Genomic DNA, 21,169 nt, shown 5'->3' on the forward strand with positions numbered 1-21,169 from the left:
TATGCTGCTACCTTGGGGACGAGTAGGCCACCACTTTGTCGCGGGCTGTGTGTCGCTCATCATCTTTTCTTTCACTAGCAGCAGGTGGAGCAAGCATGGTGGAAGAAGGGGCAGCGGGTTCGTTCGTCGTAGGGGCTGGCTGGCTTGCCCCCAGTTGGATGGCATGGATGGGTCAGGTAAGACTCGTCCGTCCTTCGGCTGCCTCTGTTGCGCCGTTGACACAGGCGCAGGCGCCGGCTCCGGCACTGTCCGCGATACAAGGGACGGCGGCCCAACAGCGCCACTCACCCGGAGCAAGGAAAGCCAACCGCGTCGCCCGCTAGAGAGCGTACTGGCAAGCTCGAGATACTCGAGAGCGGCTCACCACGGGCGGCGGCTGCGGTGGCGGCAGTCGGAGGCACCAGCAGGCCAAATCGATCGTGCCTCGACCATCCATCCACCACCATGACAACAGCGCCCCACGACGGGTCCAAGGACGAGAGAGGGCGGCACACCCAAAACACGCCCCCCCCCCCCCCCGATTGAGTCGTGGCAGGGATACAGTACTGGACCGGGTCAAGGAGGTAGGTAATAAGGTAGGTGGTTGTAGGCACTGGATGTACAGTACCCACGATGCAGCACCAGCAGCACCAGCAGCAGAGCGCACCACACACGCACACACACACACACACACACACACAGAGCATGGCTTCGGCAGCCTGCCCTGCCTGCCCTACCTGCTGGCTGGCTGGCGGGCGGATGGCAAAAGCGATCCCATGAATGAATGACATGCCCCCGAAGATCCCAGCCGTCGACGAAACACGTTAGTGGCTTTGGCTGATCTCAACCGCCCCAGTCCAGTCCACCCCCAAAATTGTCCCAGGGTTCCGTCGACGTTTCCCACCCCATCATAGCCCCATGTCCATAGCACTATCCAAACAATATTCCCCGAATTTGCTTTAATGCGCGGAGAGCCCCAGCTGATCACGGCCGAGCGCTGCTGCTGCTGCTGCTGCTGCTGCTGCTGCTGCTGACATTTTTACTGTCGCGACCCGAGACCAGGACAAAAACATACCATTCTTTATGCTTGGAGCACGTCCAGGGGGGACAGCTGCTTCTGCACAAAGTCGAATCCAGTCTCTATCGTTCCTCGTGGAGCTGCTCGCGCTCGCTCCTTGCGTCTACAGTATAACCGACTGACCCGAAAGGCTGTCAGTGACCGGCCGCGCGTTTGCCCTGCTGTCTCAACGAGGCACCGCACCGCAGCGCACCGCGACACCTCCAGATCAGCAGCGTTCCGGCAGGCTGCCTCCCATTTCATGCCGACGGTGCTACTGCCCGCCGTGCCGCTGCATCCTACGGAGACCGGGTCGTTTGGGCTGCGAGGAGACGAGTCGAGTCTTTGGGGGCGCCGCATCGCATCGCATCGTCTCGTCTCGTCGCCTCTCCAGTGGCGGCCGACGCGCTCACGCCAACGAGCCACCAACGTTCTCTGGAGTATCGCCACCTGGGGCCCTGCGACGTATCCTAGTCTGACTACAGCAATTGCATCTCTGGCAACTCAGCAGGGTCGAGTAGCACGGGGCCTGCGGCACGACCAGATACGACGCCCATCGACGTGATCCGATTTTGACTGGCCCCTACCCGACTTCAAGGGCCACCAGGTCGAGCTTTTGGATTGGTTTTCGACACGAGTCTGGCTGGAGAAGCGAGATCCGTTACACGCCGCGGTGTTTGAGCATCCGCCTTGTGTGAATTCCAACCCTCACAGCTCTCAGTCCCCGGTTTCCTTTCCTGCTGCTCGGTCACCGCCATCGCCAAAGCCGGCCCACGGTTGCACTCCGCGCGAGCGTTCCGACACCGCACGGCATCAGCCGCCAGATTCGTGGCTTGCGGTGTCCTCGCTCGCCGGATAGGCCAACTTCTTCCGCGGCGCAAAGGAGGCTGGCCCCTCGAGACGGGTTGTCCTAGCCATGGCGGCCGAATCGTCGCACAACCCATACGCCCGATCTCCCAACCCATCCACAAGGTCATACGACTCCTCGTCCGTCTCTTCTGCTACGTCGCCGCGGCCACCATCTCGGTATCTAGGGGGGCTTCTGGGCACGAGCGCGCGGCCCAACGCCGCGCCGAGTCCCCAGCCCATTGGCATGCCGTCACTGCCTCCTGTCCACCAAGGCTTCCCCCCGTACGCGTCCATGTCCAGCTCGGTGCTCGGGCGCGAGTCTCTAGCCTCCACCGACTCGGTCATGAGCGGCCAGGGAGGTGGCCACGGCCACTTGCCAGGGACTCCGGGCAGCCAGGGCCAGAAGAGGGCATATCGTCAGCGTCGCAAGGACCCGAGCTGCGACGCGTGCCGAGAGAGAAAGGTCAAGTGCGACGCCACTGAGACTACCAGCTGCTCAGAATGTTCCAGCAGAAACGTCAAGTGTCAGTTTACCAAGGAGACGAACCGAAGGATGTCGTCGATAAAGCAGGTTCAGGACCTGGAGAAGCAGATCGAGAGGGTGAAGCGCGACAACTCCAACTTGCGCAGGTTGCTCGGTGAGAGAGAGGGTCCCATGGACATGGAAATGGAACCCGCAGATCGACCATTCACACAGCTACCCCCGGTAGGGTCCGAGCCGAAGCAGCGCAGGCGACATCCTCCCAACCCAGAGCTGGCGAGGGCGCGGGCAAGCGTTCGCAGCCTCTCCAAGGGCATTTGGAACCCACCAGCACAGTTTCGCCAACCTCCGCCAACGATGCTCGACTGTCCAACCCCGGAACTCCCGCCTCAACCCGTCGTGGACCGGCTTCTGCACTCGTATTGCAATTCTGCGCATACAATGTTTCCCATTGTCCATATGCCGACGTTCCAGGCCATGGTCGACGACTTGTACCGGTCGAATCCTCAGCGGGTCTCGTCTGCATGGATATCGCTCTTCTTTGCGGTCCTTGCGGCCGGTAGTCTCTTCAGCCCTGAACCACCCACCAGCACCACCTTCTACCGGCCAGCCGAGCTCTTGGAGTCTGCCCGAAAAGTCATGGATCCCTGGAACAACCACCACACGCTCAACAACGCGCGGGCTTTAGTGCTCATCTCTCTATGCCTTGGCGAGATGAATTTGAAATCCGCCGCTTGGAACTGGCTTGGGAATGCCGTCCGCGTTGGGCAGGATCTCGGACTCTACTCTGAGTCCGGGTCCTGGCCCGTAATTGAGGGCGAGATGCGGCGGCGAACCTGGTGGTCCATTTACATCCTCGATAGGACAATGGCCACGGAGATGGGGCACCCTTTTCTGATCGACGATACGGACTGCGATGTGTCTCTTCCGGCTGCCGTGGACGATCAGTATCTTCGTGAGGACGGAATGCGCGTCCCGAACGGGGCGGAACCGCTGACACATTCCCTTTTGGCCATTATTCATGTCGTGCGGTCGTACTCGTCCATGATCAGATCGATGGATGCCCTGGGACTCTCCGCCGGCCAGCTGGGCATGTTTGACGGGCATTTCAAGAAGTGCCTGAGCACTTTCCCTCCAGCATGCGATCCTAACAACACCGTGGCATTGGCACCGCACTTTCTGGCCCCGCTGGCTTACCTATTCCACGCGAGACTTCTCGTCCATCGACACAACTTGTCGCCAAGCTGCTCGCCCGAAGTTCGCTTTGCCGCCATCGAGAACTGCACGCACGTCGCCCTCGAGACAGCATCGCTCATCAGCCGAACCAAGTCCCCCGCGGACGGTGCGACGGCTCTGCTCGCAACCCACATCTTCCGCTCGACACTGTTCCTGCTTCTGACCGGCTACCTCGACCACGCGACCACGCTCATCAGGGCCCTCGCGGCCATCGACGCCAGACGAGACATCACCCTCTCGTGCGGACGATACCTGTCCTTTTTCATATCCACCTTGGTCGCCAAACGGGCTGAACACGCCAGCTATCTTCCACGAAGGCCCTCGGTTGACCACGCGGCACTCCTGACCTCTTTGACCCGTGACGAAGAGCTTCTGGCATACGTATCGGCCGATCAACAGGCCTCGCCGCAGAGGTCGTGGCTATGGACCGTCCAGGACAACGAGCCGCCCCCGGCCAAGTCGAGCACCGCGTCCGGCGGCGCCAGCGAGAATGGGCTCTTCAGCTCAGAGCTCCGCACCGGCCTGACGGAAGAAGAGCGCAGGGAATGGGGCGGCTGGGCGCGCCTCGAGGCGGCTGCTCGAGGGCTGGCCGCCGCCAGCTCTACCACCACTACTACCGCTACTACCACTGCTACTGCCCCGTGGGCGCCTCTGCCCCCGCCGCAGGTCAAGAGCGAGTCTCCCGTGGCGGCCGTCGAGATCCAGCGCCTCTCGGACGCGCCGCGTTTCGCGTCCGACGCCAGGGGCCCGCCGCCTTCGAGCAGCAGCCCGACGTCCAACCCCGTCGTTAAGAGGGGCGCCGAACGCATCAGCATCGCCAACATAATATGAGCGAGAGAAGTCAGTCCTTTTTTCCTGGCTGCCGTACCAGGGTTCGGGACACCCCGCCCCCCTTTTCTCTCGCAAATACGTTTCGTTCACCCATGGTCTTTTCCCTTTTTTACCTTTTGTCATTCTGGATGGGGCATACCAGAGCTTGGAGATACCACGGATCAGGATCGGAGTGGCCGTTTTGCTCTTCGTTTCCTTTTGTTTCTTCTTCTTATCCTCCTCTCCTTTTCCCACGCGCCTCCTCCTACTTGCTATCATGAAAGCCTGCGCCGCCTACATGCACGCACACCTGGACTCGGACGCCCGGGTGGTACCATGGTGCGTGTGCAAGGGGCTTGGTTCACGGCCAGCCATGTCTTCTTGTGCGACTCGCAAACTCCGCCCTCCCCCGCCTGCATGCATACACGCATGCCCGGGTCGCCACGGAACGGGCTTTTGCTTTGAATTTTGCTGCCGCTTTCATAATTATGATGTATCGAGTCACGTCTTGAAGCATAGAGCCGCATCCCAAATTTCAATGAGTAATGCCCATTCTTCGCCCACCACACATCTCTGAAAATGGGGCTCTCGTTGCCTGCTGAATATGTCCGGCGTGATCTTGTGGCCCTATTAACTAGTTTCGTGCATCCTCTTCCGCATCCTGTCTGAGCCCCGTCGTCACACTGGATTCGGGCGATGGTCTTCGAGCCGCAACTTGGCAAACCTGTCCTGCAAAGTAGCGGCCAGCGCGCCCGTGTCGTCGGCATACTCCGCCAGATCCATAGCCTTGAGCGCCCATCGATGACAACTGGCTTCGTCGCCGCGTGCGAAATGATCGATAGCGTGGTTGAAGGTCGAGGCGACGAGCCATTCCAGCTCCAGCGCGGGAAAAGGCGAGCGCATCTAACCGCAATATAAGCAATCACATCGTGCAGGTCGATCACAACGTCCCAGCAAGCCCACACGCACGCACGCACCTGGGCACCTTCGCGAGCAAGCTGCAGCGCCTGATTCAGCAGCTGCAAAGCGAGCTCGTCATCTGTCGGCAAGACGGCCTGGAAGATGCAACGCAAGTACTTGGCTAGCTTGGCGCTGTCAAAGTTTTCGAGCTCGAAGATCTCGTTGACAATGAGCCGCATGGTCGAGTATAGGACTATACACGGGGCTTGGTGTGAGTATCCCAATGCCAAGCCGCTCGTGTGACAGACTGTCTGTGACCGCGCGCATACCTCTGCCAGGGACATTGCCTCGTAACAGGCAATCCCCCATCGCCTTGTAGGCTACTTCATCCTTGCACACCTTTGCCTTTCTGATGATGGTGTTTAGGTCGGTCCATGCCTTCAGTGCCACGGCGCTCTCAAAGTCAAACACGGACAGCGTTGTCCACTTGGCGAGCAAGTCTGCTGCGACGCCCTTGCCTTGAGGACCGACATCCCGTTGGGACAAGGCATCAAAGCCGGCAACGTGGTGTCTTGCTGCGAGATACTCTTGCAGCTGCTGGTCCACTTTGTCTTCAGCTCGCGCGAGAGCGACCGAAGCCGCAGCGATTACGAAATGACAGCGCATGCCCATCAGCGAGAGTTCCGCAATGTCTGTCAAGGGCATGTCTTCTGGATAGCAGCCAATGTAAGTTACACAGGCGGCAAAGATGCGGACTATGCACTGCGGCTCCCACTTGTCGCACTCGGTCGCACCAATGTTGTACGAGTTCTTCCGAAACCAGTGGAGCTCAGGTATCGTGAAGATCTTCTTTCCTTGGTCGTCTTTCGGGTGTTGTCTCGCATGCTCGGCAGCTGATGATATGAGTAGTGTGGTAACTCGAGCCGCGGGTAGGCATACCTTTTTCAAAGACATCACAAAGGTCTCCGGCAAAATCGTCTGTGGGGCCCTCATCGTCAGCGGTATTGTCCTCCTCGATTGTCCGTATGAGACGGACAGTGCAACGCAAAATGGCTGGGTAGTTGCTTGACAACTTCGTCCCGTAGGCCCAACTTTGGGCGACAGTCTTAAGCGCTGCCAAGGTGCAGATTTTGTCTCCAACTTGCTGTGCCTCCCGGACGCAGGCATAGATGATGTCTCGGACTCTGTCACTGTCTGAGCTTCGGCCAAGGTGCTCGAGGCATTGGCACCCCAGCTCATGGTCCCAACTGAGAAGCGCAACCTTGAACATGAGGTACCTCGTTAACGGCTCATTCCTCTGTCCGTCCGTCATACTTTGGAACGCGGCTCTGGCTCTCCCTGGGTCGTTTAATCGAATGGCACACTGGATCCGTCTCCGGCCAAATTTGCCCTGGCTGGATTCGCCAGAGCTGTTGAAAACTGGATGCAGCGCGACCGCACACCACGCGTCCGCCGCCGTAAACCTCTCCTTGGAACAAGACGACTCCATTTTCTTCCATAGAAGCTGCATTAAATGTTAGCTGGATAATATCTTTGGCGCTGTCACCTTACAGCTTGCGCCGCTCCTGTGGGGTCGAGGCTCAGGGGCCCTGAAAGGGCATCATGTACGAGGTCCAAGTAATTCCCAAGTTCATCGAGAGAGTCCGTGGATGTGGGCGCCGTCGTCGCCATCTGCACTCGCCTCACGACGACCTTGTTGATCCATTCCGCCTTCCCGCTCTGCGCAATATGCTGCCTCGTCAGTTCATCCAAGAGCCTCCCGGCCAAACGCGAACTCTTCTCGTGAAGATTCCTGATATGGTGAAGCAAAAGTTCCACCGTTTCATTCATGAAGTCGAAGCACTTTATCATCCGAAGAAGTATACTCGCGTAGGCCTCGACATCGAAGACCTCGCCTGGGGCATGCTGGAGGATTTCGAGCCGCCAGGCAAGGACCACGGGCCTGTCTCCAATCTCAGACTCGACGTAGGCGAGGAGATCGCTTGCTTCTTGGAGAGAGTCGGTTGATCCAATGCCAAGAAGGATCTGAACTCTGCCTTGGAAGACTGCCAGGCGCAGTTCCAGGCCATGCATTGAGAGCTTCTCTAAGTCCTGCGATTGCAGAATGTCATGCGCTCGTTTAAACCACTTCAGGGCCAAACTGAAGTTGTTTTTGGTGCCCAGGGCGCTGGCAATCTGGTATATCGTATTTGACATGGTTTCGGCCGATGAGACGTCGAGACTGGGCAAGAGAGGCTCCATCTTGGAGTACATGTGTTCGGTGACGTCGAGGCAGTCATCTTTCCACGACTTGCCAGCCAGTCGTCAGCAGATGCGCGTTTTTTTGGGTAGTGAAGCGCGTACCAATGTCATTCTCATCGTAAAGTATTCCGCCTCGAGTTTTGTTGCGACGGCCCCAGTGCCACTAGGGCCTCCCGTCCTGGTGTCATCGGCCTTCATACGGTCCACGTATTCGGCTGCTTTCTGCAAGGCCAACCGTGCCGAGTCCAGGTCCTCATCGGCAATGCATATTCTTCCTAGGGTTAGAGCCAACTTGAGGAGGTACGCCGCCTCTGAGCCGGCCTCGGGCTGCTTTATCCATCTTGCAGCCGCTCGGCGTCCTGTCTCCAATATGAGAAAGCTGAATAGCCTTACCCGCAGAACCAATTTGATCCGCGGATTCGTCGGCGACAAGGTATCCGACAGGTCTCGCCTGATTCGGATGCAGAGGTTCCACAGGTCTCTGCCATGACGCTCCAAGTTCTTGGCGTCGCGTCTCCGGATCTCGGCGCTGTGCTGTCTGGGAAGGCCCTCAATCGTCTGGATGTGATGGCTCAGATCGGCGACGAGCACGTCGGCAGAGGCCTCGTCTCGCGTCTCCGAAAGCTTCGACTGCAGATTGCTGGCAAATTCTGCCACGGCACGCTGGTGAGTTCGGGACTCGGAAGGGCTAGGAATCCAATGGCGTACCGATGACTGAACGAACCTTCCGCTCGCGGCCGGCGGTGACGGCGTCCACAGGCGTCATGTTGGATGACTTGACACCGTAGCCGTAGTCCCTATAAGCAAGATACAGAGTGGGATTCAAGTGTTTCGCGACCGAAGAATAAGTGAGGTGAGGGAAGCGAAGCGGTCTCAATTGCATCTAGTCCGTACCTGCCTTGGTTTCGATCTCGTGGCTCTCCGGCGCACCTTCCCTTCGGCATCCCGTCCCTTCCGCATGACAGCAGGAAACCGCAGCACTGCGGCATCGGCATCGGCTAAGGGAGTATCAGGGGCATATACAAGTACCCAGGAACTGCAGTGACTCAATCGCGCATGTGCGTTGGCATTCATATACGATAAACACAATAATGGACTTGACCGATCCCGGACTCCCCCAGACCATGCGCCCTCCATGCCCAACCCACCGCATATGCCTTTTCCATCACCGAATGCAACCAAAAAAAGACCAAAGAACTAGTTGGGGGGCGGGTCGTGCGGCAAGAAGTTGCCCACAATCAGCGCCGGTCTGCAAAACATCATCGTCAGCCTGAGCTCTTTTGGTCGCGTCTCGTCAGAGCCCGTCGACTGCAAGCGACTCACAGTTTATGTTCATCTCGGCGAATCGTGAACGAGAAACAGCACTTGACTATCGGGTGGTCCGAAGTATCGCTGGGGTTCTTCAGGGAGCAGGCAGTCAAAAGCGTCTCGTGAGCTGGATCAAACGCAACTGTCCCGAATTCTTCCCAGTAGCGGACCATGGACTCTTCAGTCAGAATCTCATGCAAAGCGATTTTCCCCTGAGCACGAGTCAGACGATCAGTTAAACATTTGGGTATAACGAAGCCGGGGGTACCCACGTCTCGTAGCTGGTCCACGGGGACGTTGATCAGCTCCGCCATCTCCTTGTTGCCCCTGAAAATCTCTCCCGTTCTCCGCCAGCAACATGCCGGCACCGCCATGCTGGCGAAGACGCGGTCATAGTCCATCAACTGCTTTTCGAACCACATCTCAACGTATACGAGTTGCATGTCCGTGAGGCCCTGTGCCTTCTCCCGGAACTTGGGTCGGAACTGATTGATCGTCCGCAAAATCTTCTGCTTGGACGAGGGTGCGATATGGCCATCCAGATACTTTCCTAGGCGAGCGTAGCCGTTGATGTAATTAAACGGCTTCAGCAACCCTGCGTCGTACTTGGCCCTGAGCACACGGGCCATTCTCTCCTCGGCATTATCATTTCCAGACGGATCAGCAGCTTGAAGGTAGTACTCGCGCGTCTTGTCTGTCGCCGTTCTAGCTCCGCTCTTCCCGTCAACGTTTGGCGGCGGCGGCATCGAACCAGCGTTGGACCCTGTATTGCTGGCCGGGGGACCTGTTCTGTTGCCGTACTCGGGTAACATCTCCGTCTGGTTTGCTGTTCTAGTGAAGGCGTTGTTTTGCGGTGTCTCGTCTGGCGCCAAGGCCCCGCTGTCATCCAAAAGTCCGCTGTGAAGGAAGTCGTTCAGGAGGTTGAACTCGTGCGTGACGTGAGGCCCGATCATGTAGTTGGGGTTGTAGCTGCTCATCTCATTGAAGTTTTGGGCCGTCAACCACGCGTCTGAGAAACCAGCAACTGAAACAAAAGTCAGCTCTTGGGCCCATGATATCTGACCAGAGTCGGCCGAGGCCAGGATCAAGGGGAAAAGGGGATTGAGTGGCCTGCTCAGCAAGCTCCCGAGAGCACACAGCAAACGGCGGTCTGACTCTCAACACCGAGAGCGCACGTACATTGATTCGCGTTACCAGTCGCTCTGCTGTTCAACCCGTTTCCTTGCATACTCGTCCCGCCGCCCTGTTGCACAAGTGACAACGGGTCTCCCTGGCTGATCACACCACTGGCGCTGAACCCGCTCGAGGATCGCTGCCTCGTGCCGTCGAACGAGGGGGGCGGGCCCATGGTGCTGGATACAGAGGCTCGGGCTACGTCTGAAGGCGTCTGAGTGTCTGAGTCGTCGGCGGGTGCGGCGCTGGTCACGGGCTTGCCGTTCTTGAGCTTCTTGGCATCGCCTTCACGGGGCTCGTCATGGCAGAGATGGCCAATGTTCCGTTTGAGGCATCGCGTGCATGGTCGCTCCTATCCACGACGTTAGGGCGGTGTACAGTGCTAACAAATGGCGGAGAGTTGGTCGGACGCGGCCGCTCCGAGTGGTGCACGTTGCAACGCGCACGATGTCGGCCAGGCCTCTCCCGAGGTCGTTTCATATATACGTACAAGATCGCAAGTCATATGCTGCAGGGCGATGAAGAGAAGTAGTCTGGTTAGCCCTGTGCACGCTAACAATATTGCGCTCGGGGATTTGGAGAGCTCTCCAAGGTATGCATGATCCCGTCTGGGCATGCAAGGCGCCATCGTGCTGGAGACGTTGGACAAGACTCACAGATCGTCGGCAATAAACGCAAGCTATTCCGGCAAGAAGCCGTGAGTGTCAGCCCACCAGTCCAGTAATATTGCTTGTGCCGAGGCGTGATCGGAGGCGAGGAGAGCAAGCTGCCGATGGCAACCTGCGGGCTCCCGCGGGCTTGGCCCCCCTCCCCGCGGGGCCTACCAAGCACACCACGGCAGCAACTTTGGGGGACATGCGTGAGCTCTGCTTACCATGATTGACCTTGCGCCTCTTCTTGGGGCTCTTGCCGGAGTGCGCCTGGCCGGCGGCGCCCTCGATGCCCGTCTTTGCGCCATCTTTGCCGCCATGGTCGTGAACATGGTTGCCCTCTGTTGCAGCCGTCTTGTCCGGCCTTACACGGTCGGCGACAACCTTCCCTCCGGCGCCGGCGCCGGCGCCCTCCTTGTCCATGGCAGTAGCGTGGCGCGCAGTGTAGCGCAGCGCGGCCGATGATTGCGTTGTTCACTCGCTCACGTCCAGCGCTGTGCTCCCATCGGATCTGGCCCGTCCAGTGCCAGTTCTGCTTCTGTATTTCGGAGGCGTTTTGCAAACGAGGGAAAACTGAGGCGGCGCTCGGTGTCGTGCGGGTAGTTGAGCGTTTTGCCGGGCCTGCGGCGTTTTCCTCGTCCGTCCACTCTGGCGGCGACGTCGCGCCAAGCCCTGCTTCGCTCCCGTGTTCGTTCCTGGATGGGCGCTTTTCGATCCGTGACTACGGATAATGGCGCATGGCGAAGATCTGGGTCTTCGGGGCCAATGCGTGCGTGTAGTATATGCGCGCGTGCGCGCGTTGTGCCCCAGATGTACGAAGTAGCGAGGGGCGCGGCTCGGCGGCGTTTTCGCTGTCGTCAATTCCGGTTGCCGGATTGTGGGGATCGCTGCCGGCGCACAGCTCGTGGTTGCGACTGGGGGGGGGGGCCGGGAGGTTGCAGAAGTCGTCGGACAGCGTGAAGGCGCCGCCTGCAGCGAGTTGGAGGGGGACGGTGCGCAAACAAGGTCCGGCGGCCAGTCAGTGAGTGAGGGAAATCGGAGGGCTGACTCGGCGTGAGGATGAGGCTGGGACGGGGAGGAGCTGGCTCTTGGAGTTTTACGTTTGGATTTGGCTCGGAGGCGTGAGTACGTACTGCCCGGGTCGTGTGTGCTAGGCGTATTCGGCGGTTACTTGGTGTTAGCGTGCTCAAAGCATGTACGAAGTACTTGTCTTGATCGGCCACCTCGATGCCTGGGTCGCGCCAGCACCGCACTCAATTGCATCGACCACACTGCATCCACTCCAAAATGCGCCGCATGGCGGGATGGCGCCTGCCCCCCCCCCCAAGCATACTAGGTAGTAGTATTAGATACTAACGTAGTAACATCAATAAGGCTCCGTCCTGCTTTGGCTGTAACTCACGCGCGCAGCTGCGGGGGAGGGGGCCAACTCGGAAGGCGCAGCCGGGGCGAGGCACGAGGTACCCAGTACCTAGGGCGGACGCAGCGCATGCAGCCCTTCGTCTTGACTTCCCTACGTCTCCAGAAAACGGTAAAGGCAAATCATCTACAGCATCCATGGCGGCAGATACTCCCGTCCTCCTCCTTTCATTTCGAGCAGCTGGCAAGTGCCCGAGTCGGCAGCGCCCTCACCTGGTTTACTTCCTTGCTCGCTGCTTACTAGCCCTGTCGCCCGCCTGTGGAGCGCGCGGGCGCCCGCCAGCTGCGGGGCTGGACAACAATCACAACCATGACCGAATGGATGGACAGAAGGCGCGCAAACTGGGAAAGCCAAGTCGGGGTGGTAAATGCAGTAAGGAGGCGGCCGCCCAGTAGGGAGACGGCGTGCGTACGTATAGGTAGGTAGCTGCTGCTGAGCAGCGCGGCTAGCAATGGCCAGAGATTCATCCAGGGCACCTCGGTCTAACGGCGAGACAGACGGACTGTAATAATGGGGTTTGACTGAGCAGCAGCACCTTTGAGGCAGCAGCCGAGGATCCGCATGCAGCCAACAAGGGCCCCTTAATTGTCAATCCCGCCGCCCCCTGCGGCCCCTGTCACCGAGGTGCCATCCCATCCCATCTGAACCCCCAGCCTGCCATCCCGCCAGGCATGCAAGCCATGCACGAAGTAACAAGTTACTTCTGTCCGTTACTACGACCTTACCACTCCGCGGGCATCATCAACCTACCTCAGTAGTACCTACCTCCACATGCTTTCCTTCACTTCCCCTTCCTCATGTCTTTTGCCTGCTCACCCCCTGCGCTAGACGCGGGCGTCCTGAAAGACACGCATGGGTCAACCGCCTCGGCGCGCGATGCGATGCGACGCGACGTCATGAGTGCTGCTGCGTTCCAGACACATGTAACGCGCGCCCGCGCGCCCGTCGCCCGTCGCCAAGCGCACCGTAATAAAGGCGTGGCCGAGAGACATGCATGCACTCTGCGCCGCCGCTCGTTGCACAAAGGTACGTTAGTACTGAACGTTGAGTTACTTTGTAACGTTAGCACCTCTTGTGGTACTAGTAGTCACCCACCCACCATTGCCCTCGAGGCCCCCACCAAGCCATGTGGGTGCTTACGGCCGAGGGGCTCGGGAAATCACGGCTGGCCCTGGCGCTGCTGCAACGCCCGTCCGGCGCCGCCCAACGGACGACTTCTCTCAACGACCTCAGAGACGGAACTTGGCCTACCAGAGCCGCAGCCTGATATTCCATCTGGGAAGCCAGCCAGCACATCAACCGTCAAGAACTTGCAGTGCGTCACATGAATATGGCCAAGGGGTGAAGGGAATAACCCGGAATTTACCCTACATACGGTACCGTTGTACGTCAAATCAATGCTCATCTACTCATGCCACTGTCGCCTACTAAATAGCCACAAAGAAGCTCTTCTCGCCCTCCTGGGGCATTACCCTCGCCCGCCTCATGATATCATCCTCACACGACAGCCTGATCCTCTCCGGCGTGGCGGGACTCTCCAGCCGCAGCAGGCCGGGCCCCTTGTCGTCGCCCACCTCCGCCTTGACTCCGTTCTTCTCTCTCGCGGCCTTGAGCGCGTCGCGAATCGCAAAGAACACCGCGCTGCCCAGGAACAGCGGCGGTTCGCCCACGCCACGACTGCGCTGGATCGTCCGCAGCTCCTTCCACTCCACGTCCTTTAGCAGCGTCACGTTGAACTCCTGCGGAATGTCCCGGAACCCGGGAATCTTGTACGCGCCTGGCCCGCGCGTGAACAGGTTCCCTGCCATGGGCCCATTTCGAAGCCAGAGCGATTCCTCCATCGTGTAGAGGCCCATGCCCTGCACAAAGGCGCCTTGAATCTGGCCGTAGTCGATGGACGGATTAATTGACTGCCCCACATCCATCTTGATGTCTGCCCTGAGGCACGTCCACGTGCCTGTCAGGGTGTCAATCTCGACCTCGGCGGCCGCCACACCCTGCGTGAAGTAGAAGAACATCTTGCCCTCGTTTTTGCCCCACGTGTAACCGATCTCGGGCGTCTTGTAGAAACCTTGTGCGGACAGGTTGACACGGTCAAAGTAAGCCGCGTGTGCGAGGTCTTTCATCGTCGCCTTGGGTCCGAGTTTCTCCCGGTACGGAGCCAGGCGCTCGTTGAGCTGCTGGCAGGCGTTGTAGATGGCATATCCGTTCAGGTCAGACGACGCCGAGGCGGCCGTCGCGGACGCGTTGGCAACCGTGTTTGTCGCCGTCTCGGAGATGAAGACGTTGTCCAGGGGCGTGCCGAGCGCCTGAGCAGCAATCATGGTCATCTTCGTGTGCAGGCCCTGGCCCATCTCAGTGCCACCGTGGGCTACCAAAACGGACCCATCGTGGTAGATGTGCACCAGGCCACCGGCCTGGTTGAGGAACAGCGCCGTAAAGGAGATACCAAACTTGGTCGGAATCAGAGACAACCCCCTCTTGCGCCACTTATACTCCTCGTTGAACTGCGTAATCATACTTCTCCGGGCGTCGTACATTGACTCGTCCAGCACTTGTTGATACATGAGCGGCACGTGCCAGTCCTCAATCATCTGGTTGAAATGTGTAATGCCGTGAGGCTCGTAAAAGTTGATCTCTCTCAGTCTCTCGACGGGGATGGAGAGACGGTCAGCAATCTCCTCCATGTACGTCTCGGCGATGAACATGCCCTGTGGGCCACCGAAACCACGGAAGGCAGTGTTGGAGACCGTGTTCGTCCGGCAGCACCGACCGCGGACAAAGACGTTGGGAATATGATAACAGCCGTCGGAGTGCGTCATGGCACGCTCCACGACACTGGCGCTCAGGTCGAAGGTCCAGCCGGCGTTGTTGAAGATATCGCAGTCGAGCGCCTGGATCTTACCGTCCTTATTGACACCGACCTTATAGCGGGCCATGAACGGGTGGCGCTGGCCCATAGTCACCATGTCCTCCTCTCGCGTCAGCATGCACCGGACAGGCCTGCCTGTCTTCTTCGCTGCCAGCGCGACAACGGAGCTGAGGATAACCGAGCGCGTCTCCTTGCCACCGAAGCCGCCGCCAAGTCGCTTGACACGCACGACGACCTTGTTCGCCGCGACCTCACACACCCGCGACGCAAATACTTGCCTACCAACTGTTAGCTTCCGTACTAGCATAGCGAAGGGGTGAGTGGGACTCACGTTTCGTTGGCGTTTTGTGTGCTGGCAAAGATCTCCATCTCTCCATCTTCCGTCTTTGGCACGACTAGGCAAGCGTTGGTCTCGAGGTAGAAGTGCTCTTGCCCGCCCATTCTCACTGTACCGGTGAAGACATGGTCGCAGTTCTTGAAGGCAGCCTCGGTATCCCCCTTCTTGATCTCGCGATACAGAGGGTGAAAGCTTTCCTGCTCCACGGCTTCTTCGATGGTCAAGACCGCGGGGAGTTCCTCGTACTCGATCTTCACTGCCCTAGCCGCCTCCTGCGCCTTCAATGCCGACGTCGCCAACACCATGGCAATGGCCTGGCCCGCGGTGTGAACTTTATCCTCGGCGAAAAAGACTTCGTCAAAGTGAGGAGCACCAAACTTGTTGGCTTCAGCGGAGGGCATGTCGTTCCTGTCGATGTAGTCAACCACTCCGGGCATGTCAAGGGCCTTGGAGTAGTCGATGGACTTTATCTTGGCGTGTGGCTTCGTCGACAAGACCCAGCAGCCATGTAGTTCGTTCTTCAAGGCGGGAATGTCGTCGGTGTATTGCGCCTCACCGGTCGTCTGCTTCAGCGCAGCGACATGAGGTTCGGACTTGCCGGTGACCTCCAGCTCGTAGGCTTGAGCAGTCTTCTCGTCGATCATGCCTTTGGACAACGTTCGCTCGACCTCATCAATAGCTTCCTTGTCAACATGCTCGCTCTGGCCACCCAAGTTCGTAAGCACATCGTGATAGAAGCGGTAGAAGAAGCCAAACGCGAGAGCCTTGCGGTAGGAGGCCATGCCACCAGGCACACTGAACTTCATGTCAAAGTCCTTGCCCAGGGCATTCATGGTCCCTTCCAGGGTCTCCAGCTCCGCGAATCGCCGTCCAATTAGATACTCTGTTGCCGTCTTCGCCGCTACAGTCGTGGCCGCCATGCCGCCATAGATGAGGTTGCACTCGGTAACAACACCCTCATCGTCCAGCTTGACTCGCAGCGCGCCGGTGACAATGGCAATGTCGTCATCCTTCCGCTTGGCTTGCTTGTAGGATCGGTAGAACTCTCCCTTGGCGGCAATGACCGGAATCCTGATGGACGCAATGATGGCATCCTGTGCGAGTGCCGTTTTTCGATAGCCTGTGAAGAACGAGTTCATGGGTATCTCCGTCTCCTTGTCTGCCGACTTGGCAACTAGGACCGCGTTGGCACCCCACAGCGCTGGGTTCAGGTCGGAAATGGGCGACGCCGTAACCAGGTTTCCGGCCGGCGTGCCGACGTTTCGGATTTGCCGTCCCGCAAAGTATTTGAGCTGCTTCAAGATTCCCTCAAACACCTGGCCGCGCGTGTGGCCGTAGTGCTTGATGGCCTTTTCACAGATGCCCTCGAGGTCTGTCAAGATGACGTTGCCGCCAACCTCAACGACATCGTCCTTGAATTCGTACTGCCGCAACTCAGGAATGTCGCCGACAAACACTGACACCGGATACTGCAGCGCCTTGAACTTAATTTCAATCTGGGTTTCCGTGCTGCCGCCGATGATCTTGGCTTGAGGGTACACGCTCTTGATCTGGAGCAGCTGTTCGAGCGTGACTGGGCGGTACCACTTCTTGCGCTTATTGCCAAAGGCAAGGGGTCGCATGTCGTGCTTCTTGAGCGCGGGCGGAAAGATGAGCTCTGTGTCAGGGTTGTACTCGATGAAGCCAGGAGGAGTAAAGCGCTTTATAGGCTGATCATCAAGACCTTTCTTCTGCATGCAGCAGCCACCAGCCGGTGGTCCGCTGCCGTTTTGCATGCAGCACCCTCCGCCGTTGGCGCCGTTCGAATCGGCTTTGCCGTTGGTGTCGTTCGCATCTGCCGACCCGTTGGTCCCGTTGGAGTCGCTACCATTCTCCTTACAGCAACCGCCTCCGTTGGCGCCGTTGCTGCCGTCCTTGCAGCATCCCCCGCCGTTGCTCTGCGCGCGCTGCGACTTGTCCACGCTGAACGTCTGCGCGGCATCCAAGATGGGCCGGTACCCCGTGCAGCGGCACAGGTTGCCGTCAAACGCCTCCTCGATCTCGTCCTGCGAGGGCTCCGAGTTGTTGCGCAGCAGCGCGTACAGGCTCATGACGATGCCGGGCGTGCAGAAGCCGCACTGGCTGCCGTTGCCCTTGGCCACGCGCTCCTGCGTGGGGTGCGGCCTCTTGGTGTTGCCGATGCCCTCGATGGTGATGACGTGCTTGCCGTCCAGGCTGGCCAGCGGCGCAAGGCAGGCGTTCACACTGGCATGGTAAATTTGCTTGGTGGTTGGGTTGTACTGGCTCACGACAATGGTGCACGCGCCGCAACCGCCCTCGCCGCAACCGCTGGATAATAAGTCTTAGAAACTGCCAGATAAGCATGAAGAAAAGAAGGCACATACAGCTTGGTTCCCGTCAGACCGATGCCCCGGAGGTACTCCAGGACCGTGATCTCGGGATCGATCTCGTCCAGCACGACCTTGGTTCCATTCAGGTAGAATCGGAGGGTGTCGTCGAACTTGGCCGTGAGGCTCGCCAAAGGCTCCGGCTGAGCCTCACGCTCGGGAGACACGGCACTTGGAGCCATGATTGCCGCCCCGCCGATGATGGTTCTGCGTGCTTTGGCTGATTGTCTCGTCTCGCCCAGGGGCTATGCCCGAGTCTGCATGAAGAGTGCAGACAGACAGAGAGAGAGAGAGAGAGGCGCGGCCGGCCGCCAGAGTTAAGGAACAAAGCAGAAGGGGCAGCGAGCAGAGAAAGCTACGGGCAGCAGGTGTTCAAAGGGCCCAAGAAGCAACAACGAAGAAGCAGCGAGACGGGGGCGAAGCTTTGTACTCGGGTCGTCATGGAGGTTTGTTATCTCTGCGTGGGGGGAATCCTAGATGGGTCTGAGAAGGACGACGGCGTCGTCCTAGGCGGGTGGCGACGATGCGGCTAGATGTGGGCGGAGTTGGCCAAGCTGGGGATGGTTTCCCCCGAATCAAGGGCGTTTTGCGCCCGTTCCCCAATCTTTCTCCAACTACAGGTTGTGAATATGTAACTGCGCGACACGGTGCGTATCTTGCGCCAGATACGGCAGAGCCCGCCAGTCACCTTCACCGGGCTTCACCATCGCTGCGGCGGGACGTCAGGCTGTAGCACAGTGCGGCGTTCGGCCTCTGCCCGCGGCCAAATCAAGCTTGCGGGGCGCAGCCACTGGAGGGGCTTCAGCCCCCGGGTCTTCCAAGTTGAGCCGTTGGACCATGGGCTACCCCGCTGGAACTCGCTCCAATAGTGCTACGGCGGGGTGTCAGATGCCTCTCCAGGGGCTGGCTCTCCATCGGCCGGCTCCGACTCCCGCCTTGCCTCAGCCATGGACGGGTAGTCCCCACCATCGGCAGCTTCCACCACCGCTGGCATCTCCACCCCATTTACGACCATCGATGCACCGTGCCAGGAGCCGATTCATTTTCTCGACGTCTCCGTATCATTCTAGAATAAAGACGCTTCCCACGGCCTCCGCGCATCTCTTGCTCTCAGCCTAAGCCCGTCTAGTTCATAACCCTTGCCGATAATCACATAGGCGTGCCCTCCCCCACGGGGACGAATGGGTGCCTCCGCCATGGGCCGACCCCCTGAAAGTCCGGGGTACATACGAGGTGAATCATCTTCAACTTCGAGACAGCCAGAATCTATCCGAGTCTAGGTATCTGCTGTCGCTTGCAGAGAAATAAACCACTCACCAAGCGCATGGAGACGAAAAGGAGACGGAACGCTACGCTCCCTTTTTCACTCCATGTACTTCTTCAAACCCCTCAGTCGCCGCTTGGCCTCCTCCAGCACATCGTCATCCTTGCAGACGGCGAACCGGATGTAGTCTTCTGCCATGTGTGCGTTCTTGGCCGTGTAAAATTCCGTCGGCGGGATCGCCGCCACGCCCACCTCCTGGATCAAGAACCAGGCGAGCTTGAAGTCGCGCGGCCGGCTTGCCACGTGTGGCGGGAACGGATAGTCCTCGGGAACCTTGACCTTCTTCATGTTGACCAGGACAAAGTACCCGCCCTCGGGCTCCGAGTAAGGCATGCCCAGCTCGTCCCATACCTCGTTGAAGCGGTCCATCTTCGCCTTCATGTCCTTGATGGTCTCGTCCCAGAAGCCCTTTGCGTCTGCTTGCTCGAAGCCCACGGCGCAAGCCTCTTGCAGGGGTGAGACGGAGGAGTAGCAGATGCGCGTGTGCGCCGCGGAGACGTACTTGATCAGATCCGCCGGACCCATGAGCCAGCCTGACGGTGTGAGTTAGTCTTTGCACTATTCTACAAGTTGCCTCAGTGGCCGGCGACGTACCGACGCGCCATCCCGTGGCGTAGAAGTTCTTGCCCGCGGAGCCGACCGTGATGGTCAGTCGCTCAATTTCGGGAGACAGCCGTGAGATTCTCGTGAAAGGTACATAGTACAGCCGATCGTAAACCTCATCCGACAAAATGATGATTTCATTCTTGACACAGAGGTCACCGATCCGCTGCAGCTCATCCTTGGAAAAGACCTTGCCAACAGGGTTGTCTTGCGCGTTCGAGTTAGCTGTTGCGCAAAGGAATGGGCTGCGCTGTCGCCACCTAGTCCAGCGAAAATTCAGGGACACGTACGAGGAGTGTTGAGGACAATCATCTTCGTCCGGGGGGTGATGGCGCGCTCCAACTCGTCAAAGTCGATAGTCCACTCGGCTGCTGAGGACGTCTTGGTGGCGCCCGTTGCGGGCGGGTGCATGGGTACGTAGACAATCTTGCCGCCAGGCATCTCAATATTGCTAATGTACCTGCCTCTGGGGTCAGCTACCATGCATCTCTAATTTCCAAGGTTGTCTTACTGATCGAAAAAGGGCTCAAAGATGATGACCTCGTCTTCGGGCTCGATAAAGGCCATAAAGGCACTAAGCATGCCTAATTTGCCCGTCAGAAACGACCCCCCCAAACATACAAAAGCCTCATCGGTAATGTGGGCGCATACCCTCGTTGGCTCCAGTGGTGATGGTCACTTCAGTCTCCGGGTCAATCTTGCGGCCCCAGAACGGCGAGTAGGCGTCGGCAATGGCCTTCTTGAGGCGCGGGCGGCCTTTGGTGGGCGAGTACTGGTTGCACTCGACACGGTCCAGGGCATCCTTGGCCGCATCGAGGATGAAGGGCGGCGGGTTGTATCCGAAGAAACCCTGGCCCATGTTCACAATGGGCTGCTGGGGCGATGCAGCGGCCGCCTCGTTGATGATGGACCTGTTGTTGCTGTGAGCCGCCCGTGTCCGTCCCCTCCTCCCCAGCAAGCCCGTCGGTCGGTCGGAGGCTGCGACGACGCGGAACACCTACCACACATCCTGCTTCTGGCCAGACACCCGCGCCGCGGGCTTGAGCTTGCCACTGCCGCTCATTATCTCGCTGTAGAATCTAACCTCGAAGACTGGCCGTACGTTGGCCCGCAGTAGTGGTAGTTTTGGCGTGGCGGTTCGCAGATGAGTCGATAGAAGCTGCGCTCCCAAACGAGACATTGATTGATCAAATGTCAAAAAACAAAAAAGACCAGGCCGTGACGCGGAAAGGTAACGAATAAGCGGCAGCGCCCTTTGGAATCCGTAGTCATCAACCAGTCAGCGCTCAAACGTTTTCCATCGGCTATTGCGTTTGGGGTAGCTTGCGACATCGCTCGCGATGCCGGAGCCGAAGTTGGTGGGCCAAAGCAATGACTAAGCCAGTGCGAAGGTGTCAAATGACTGGGGCGCCGGAATGGCGTCAACAGTGCTTGCTGGGACCCCTGAAGGCAGTTGGATCCGGCATTTCCCACTCGAAGCTCAGTACCTCTTCTTACCTTTCCTGTCACACTGTCATCAGTAGCAAGACAGGGTAAGAAGTC

General features: G+C 58.8%; 5 protein-coding genes across 5 annotated transcripts; 1 reads left to right on the plus strand and 4 right to left on the minus strand.

Moving 5' to 3' along the window:
- The first annotated feature begins 622 nt into the window (after positions 1–622).
- Positions 623–4,940, plus strand: JDV02_010331 (uncharacterized protein). Its single transcript, XM_047992065.1, has one exon. It carries the CDS (start codon positions 1,953–1,955, stop codon positions 4,431–4,433), a length of 2,481 nt encoding a protein of 826 aa, XP_047848078.1. The 5' UTR covers positions 623–1,952; the 3' UTR covers positions 4,434–4,940.
- Positions 4,941–5,090: 150 nt separating this feature from the next.
- On the minus strand, positions 5,091–8,319 carry SPO22 (sporulation-specific protein 22; the record flags this gene model as incomplete). The annotated part of the gene is made up of 7 exons (XM_047992066.1): positions 5,091–5,315; positions 5,390–5,565; positions 5,642–6,205; positions 6,252–6,816; positions 6,864–7,601; positions 7,656–8,203; positions 8,262–8,319. The coding sequence occupies 7 exons, from the start codon at positions 8,317–8,319 to the stop codon at positions 5,091–5,093; spliced, it is 2,874 nt and encodes a 957-aa protein (XP_047848079.1).
- Positions 8,320–8,548: 229 nt separating this feature from the next.
- On the minus strand, positions 8,549–11,782 carry RDS2 (Transcription factor). Its single transcript, XM_047992067.1, has 7 exons — positions 10,909–11,782; positions 10,691–10,713; positions 10,525–10,542; positions 10,041–10,386; positions 9,134–9,885; positions 8,877–9,073; positions 8,549–8,802 (listed from the first exon to the last, which is right to left on the minus strand). The coding sequence occupies exons 1-7, from the start codon at positions 11,105–11,107 to the stop codon at positions 8,751–8,753; spliced, it is 1,587 nt and encodes a 528-aa protein (XP_047848080.1). The 5' UTR covers positions 11,108–11,782; the 3' UTR covers positions 8,549–8,750.
- A 1,676-nt stretch (positions 11,783–13,458) lies between these two features.
- Positions 13,459–18,271, minus strand: JDV02_010334 (uncharacterized protein). Its single transcript, XM_047992068.1, has 3 exons — positions 17,698–18,271; positions 15,308–17,641; positions 13,459–15,254 (listed from the first exon to the last, which is right to left on the minus strand). The coding sequence occupies exons 1-3, from the start codon at positions 17,880–17,882 to the stop codon at positions 13,532–13,534; spliced, it is 4,242 nt and encodes a 1,413-aa protein (XP_047848081.1). The 5' UTR covers positions 17,883–18,271; the 3' UTR covers positions 13,459–13,531.
- Positions 18,272–18,742: 471 nt separating this feature from the next.
- BNA3 (Kynurenine--oxoglutarate transaminase) lies at positions 18,743–21,009 on the minus strand. The gene is made up of 6 exons (XM_047992069.1): positions 20,629–21,009; positions 20,279–20,538; positions 20,139–20,211; positions 19,918–20,087; positions 19,619–19,834; positions 18,743–19,557 (listed from the first exon to the last, which is right to left on the minus strand). Exons 1-6 carry the CDS (start codon positions 20,805–20,807, stop codon positions 19,064–19,066), a joined length of 1,392 nt encoding a protein of 463 aa, XP_047848082.1. The 5' UTR covers positions 20,808–21,009; the 3' UTR covers positions 18,743–19,063.
- Positions 21,010–21,169: the final 160 nt, after the last annotated feature.

Source organism: Purpureocillium takamizusanense, chromosome 12 (genome assembly GCF_022605165.1).
Source record: "Purpureocillium takamizusanense chromosome 12, complete sequence".
NCBI lineage: Eukaryota > Fungi > Ascomycota > Sordariomycetes > Hypocreales > Ophiocordycipitaceae > Purpureocillium > Purpureocillium takamizusanense.

Excerpts from the sequence above, each read along its gene's own strand:
- JDV02_010331 (XM_047992065.1), top strand. The coding sequence starts at position 1,953 with ATGGCGGCCGAATCGTCGCACAACCCATACGCCCGATCTCCCAACCCA.
- RDS2 (XM_047992067.1), bottom strand. The coding sequence starts at position 11,107 with ATGGACAAGGAGGGCGCCGGCGCCGGCGCCGGAGGGAAGGTTGTCGCC. Across the intron at positions 10,714-10,908 it reads GAGGCGCAAGGTCAATCATG|CTTGCGTTTATTGCCGACGA; the intron begins GTAAGCAGAGCT and ends TTGCCGGAATAG. Across the intron at positions 8,803-8,876 it reads CGCCGAGATGAACATAAACT|ACCGGCGCTGATTGTGGGCA; the intron begins GTGAGTCGCTTG and ends GATGTTTTGCAG.
- JDV02_010334 (XM_047992068.1), bottom strand. The coding sequence starts at position 17,882 with ATGGCTCCAAGTGCCGTGTCTCCCGAGCGTGAGGCTCAGCCGGAGCCT. Across the intron at positions 17,642-17,697 it reads GGTCTGACGGGAACCAAGCT|CGGTTGCGGCGAGGGCGGTT; the intron begins GTATGTGCCTTC and ends CTTATTATCCAG. Across the intron at positions 15,255-15,307 it reads ACACAAAACGCCAACGAAAC|GCAAGTATTTGCGTCGCGGG; the intron begins GTGAGTCCCACT and ends AACAGTTGGTAG.
- BNA3 (XM_047992069.1), bottom strand. The coding sequence starts at position 20,807 with ATGTCTCGTTTGGGAGCGCAGCTTCTATCGACTCATCTGCGAACCGCC. Across the intron at positions 20,212-20,278 it reads CACCACTGGAGCCAACGAGG|GCATGCTTAGTGCCTTTATG; the intron begins GTATGCGCCCAC and ends CGGGCAAATTAG. Across the intron at positions 19,835-19,917 it reads GATTGTCCTCAACACTCCTC|ACAACCCTGTTGGCAAGGTC; the intron begins GTACGTGTCCCT and ends CGAACGCGCAAG.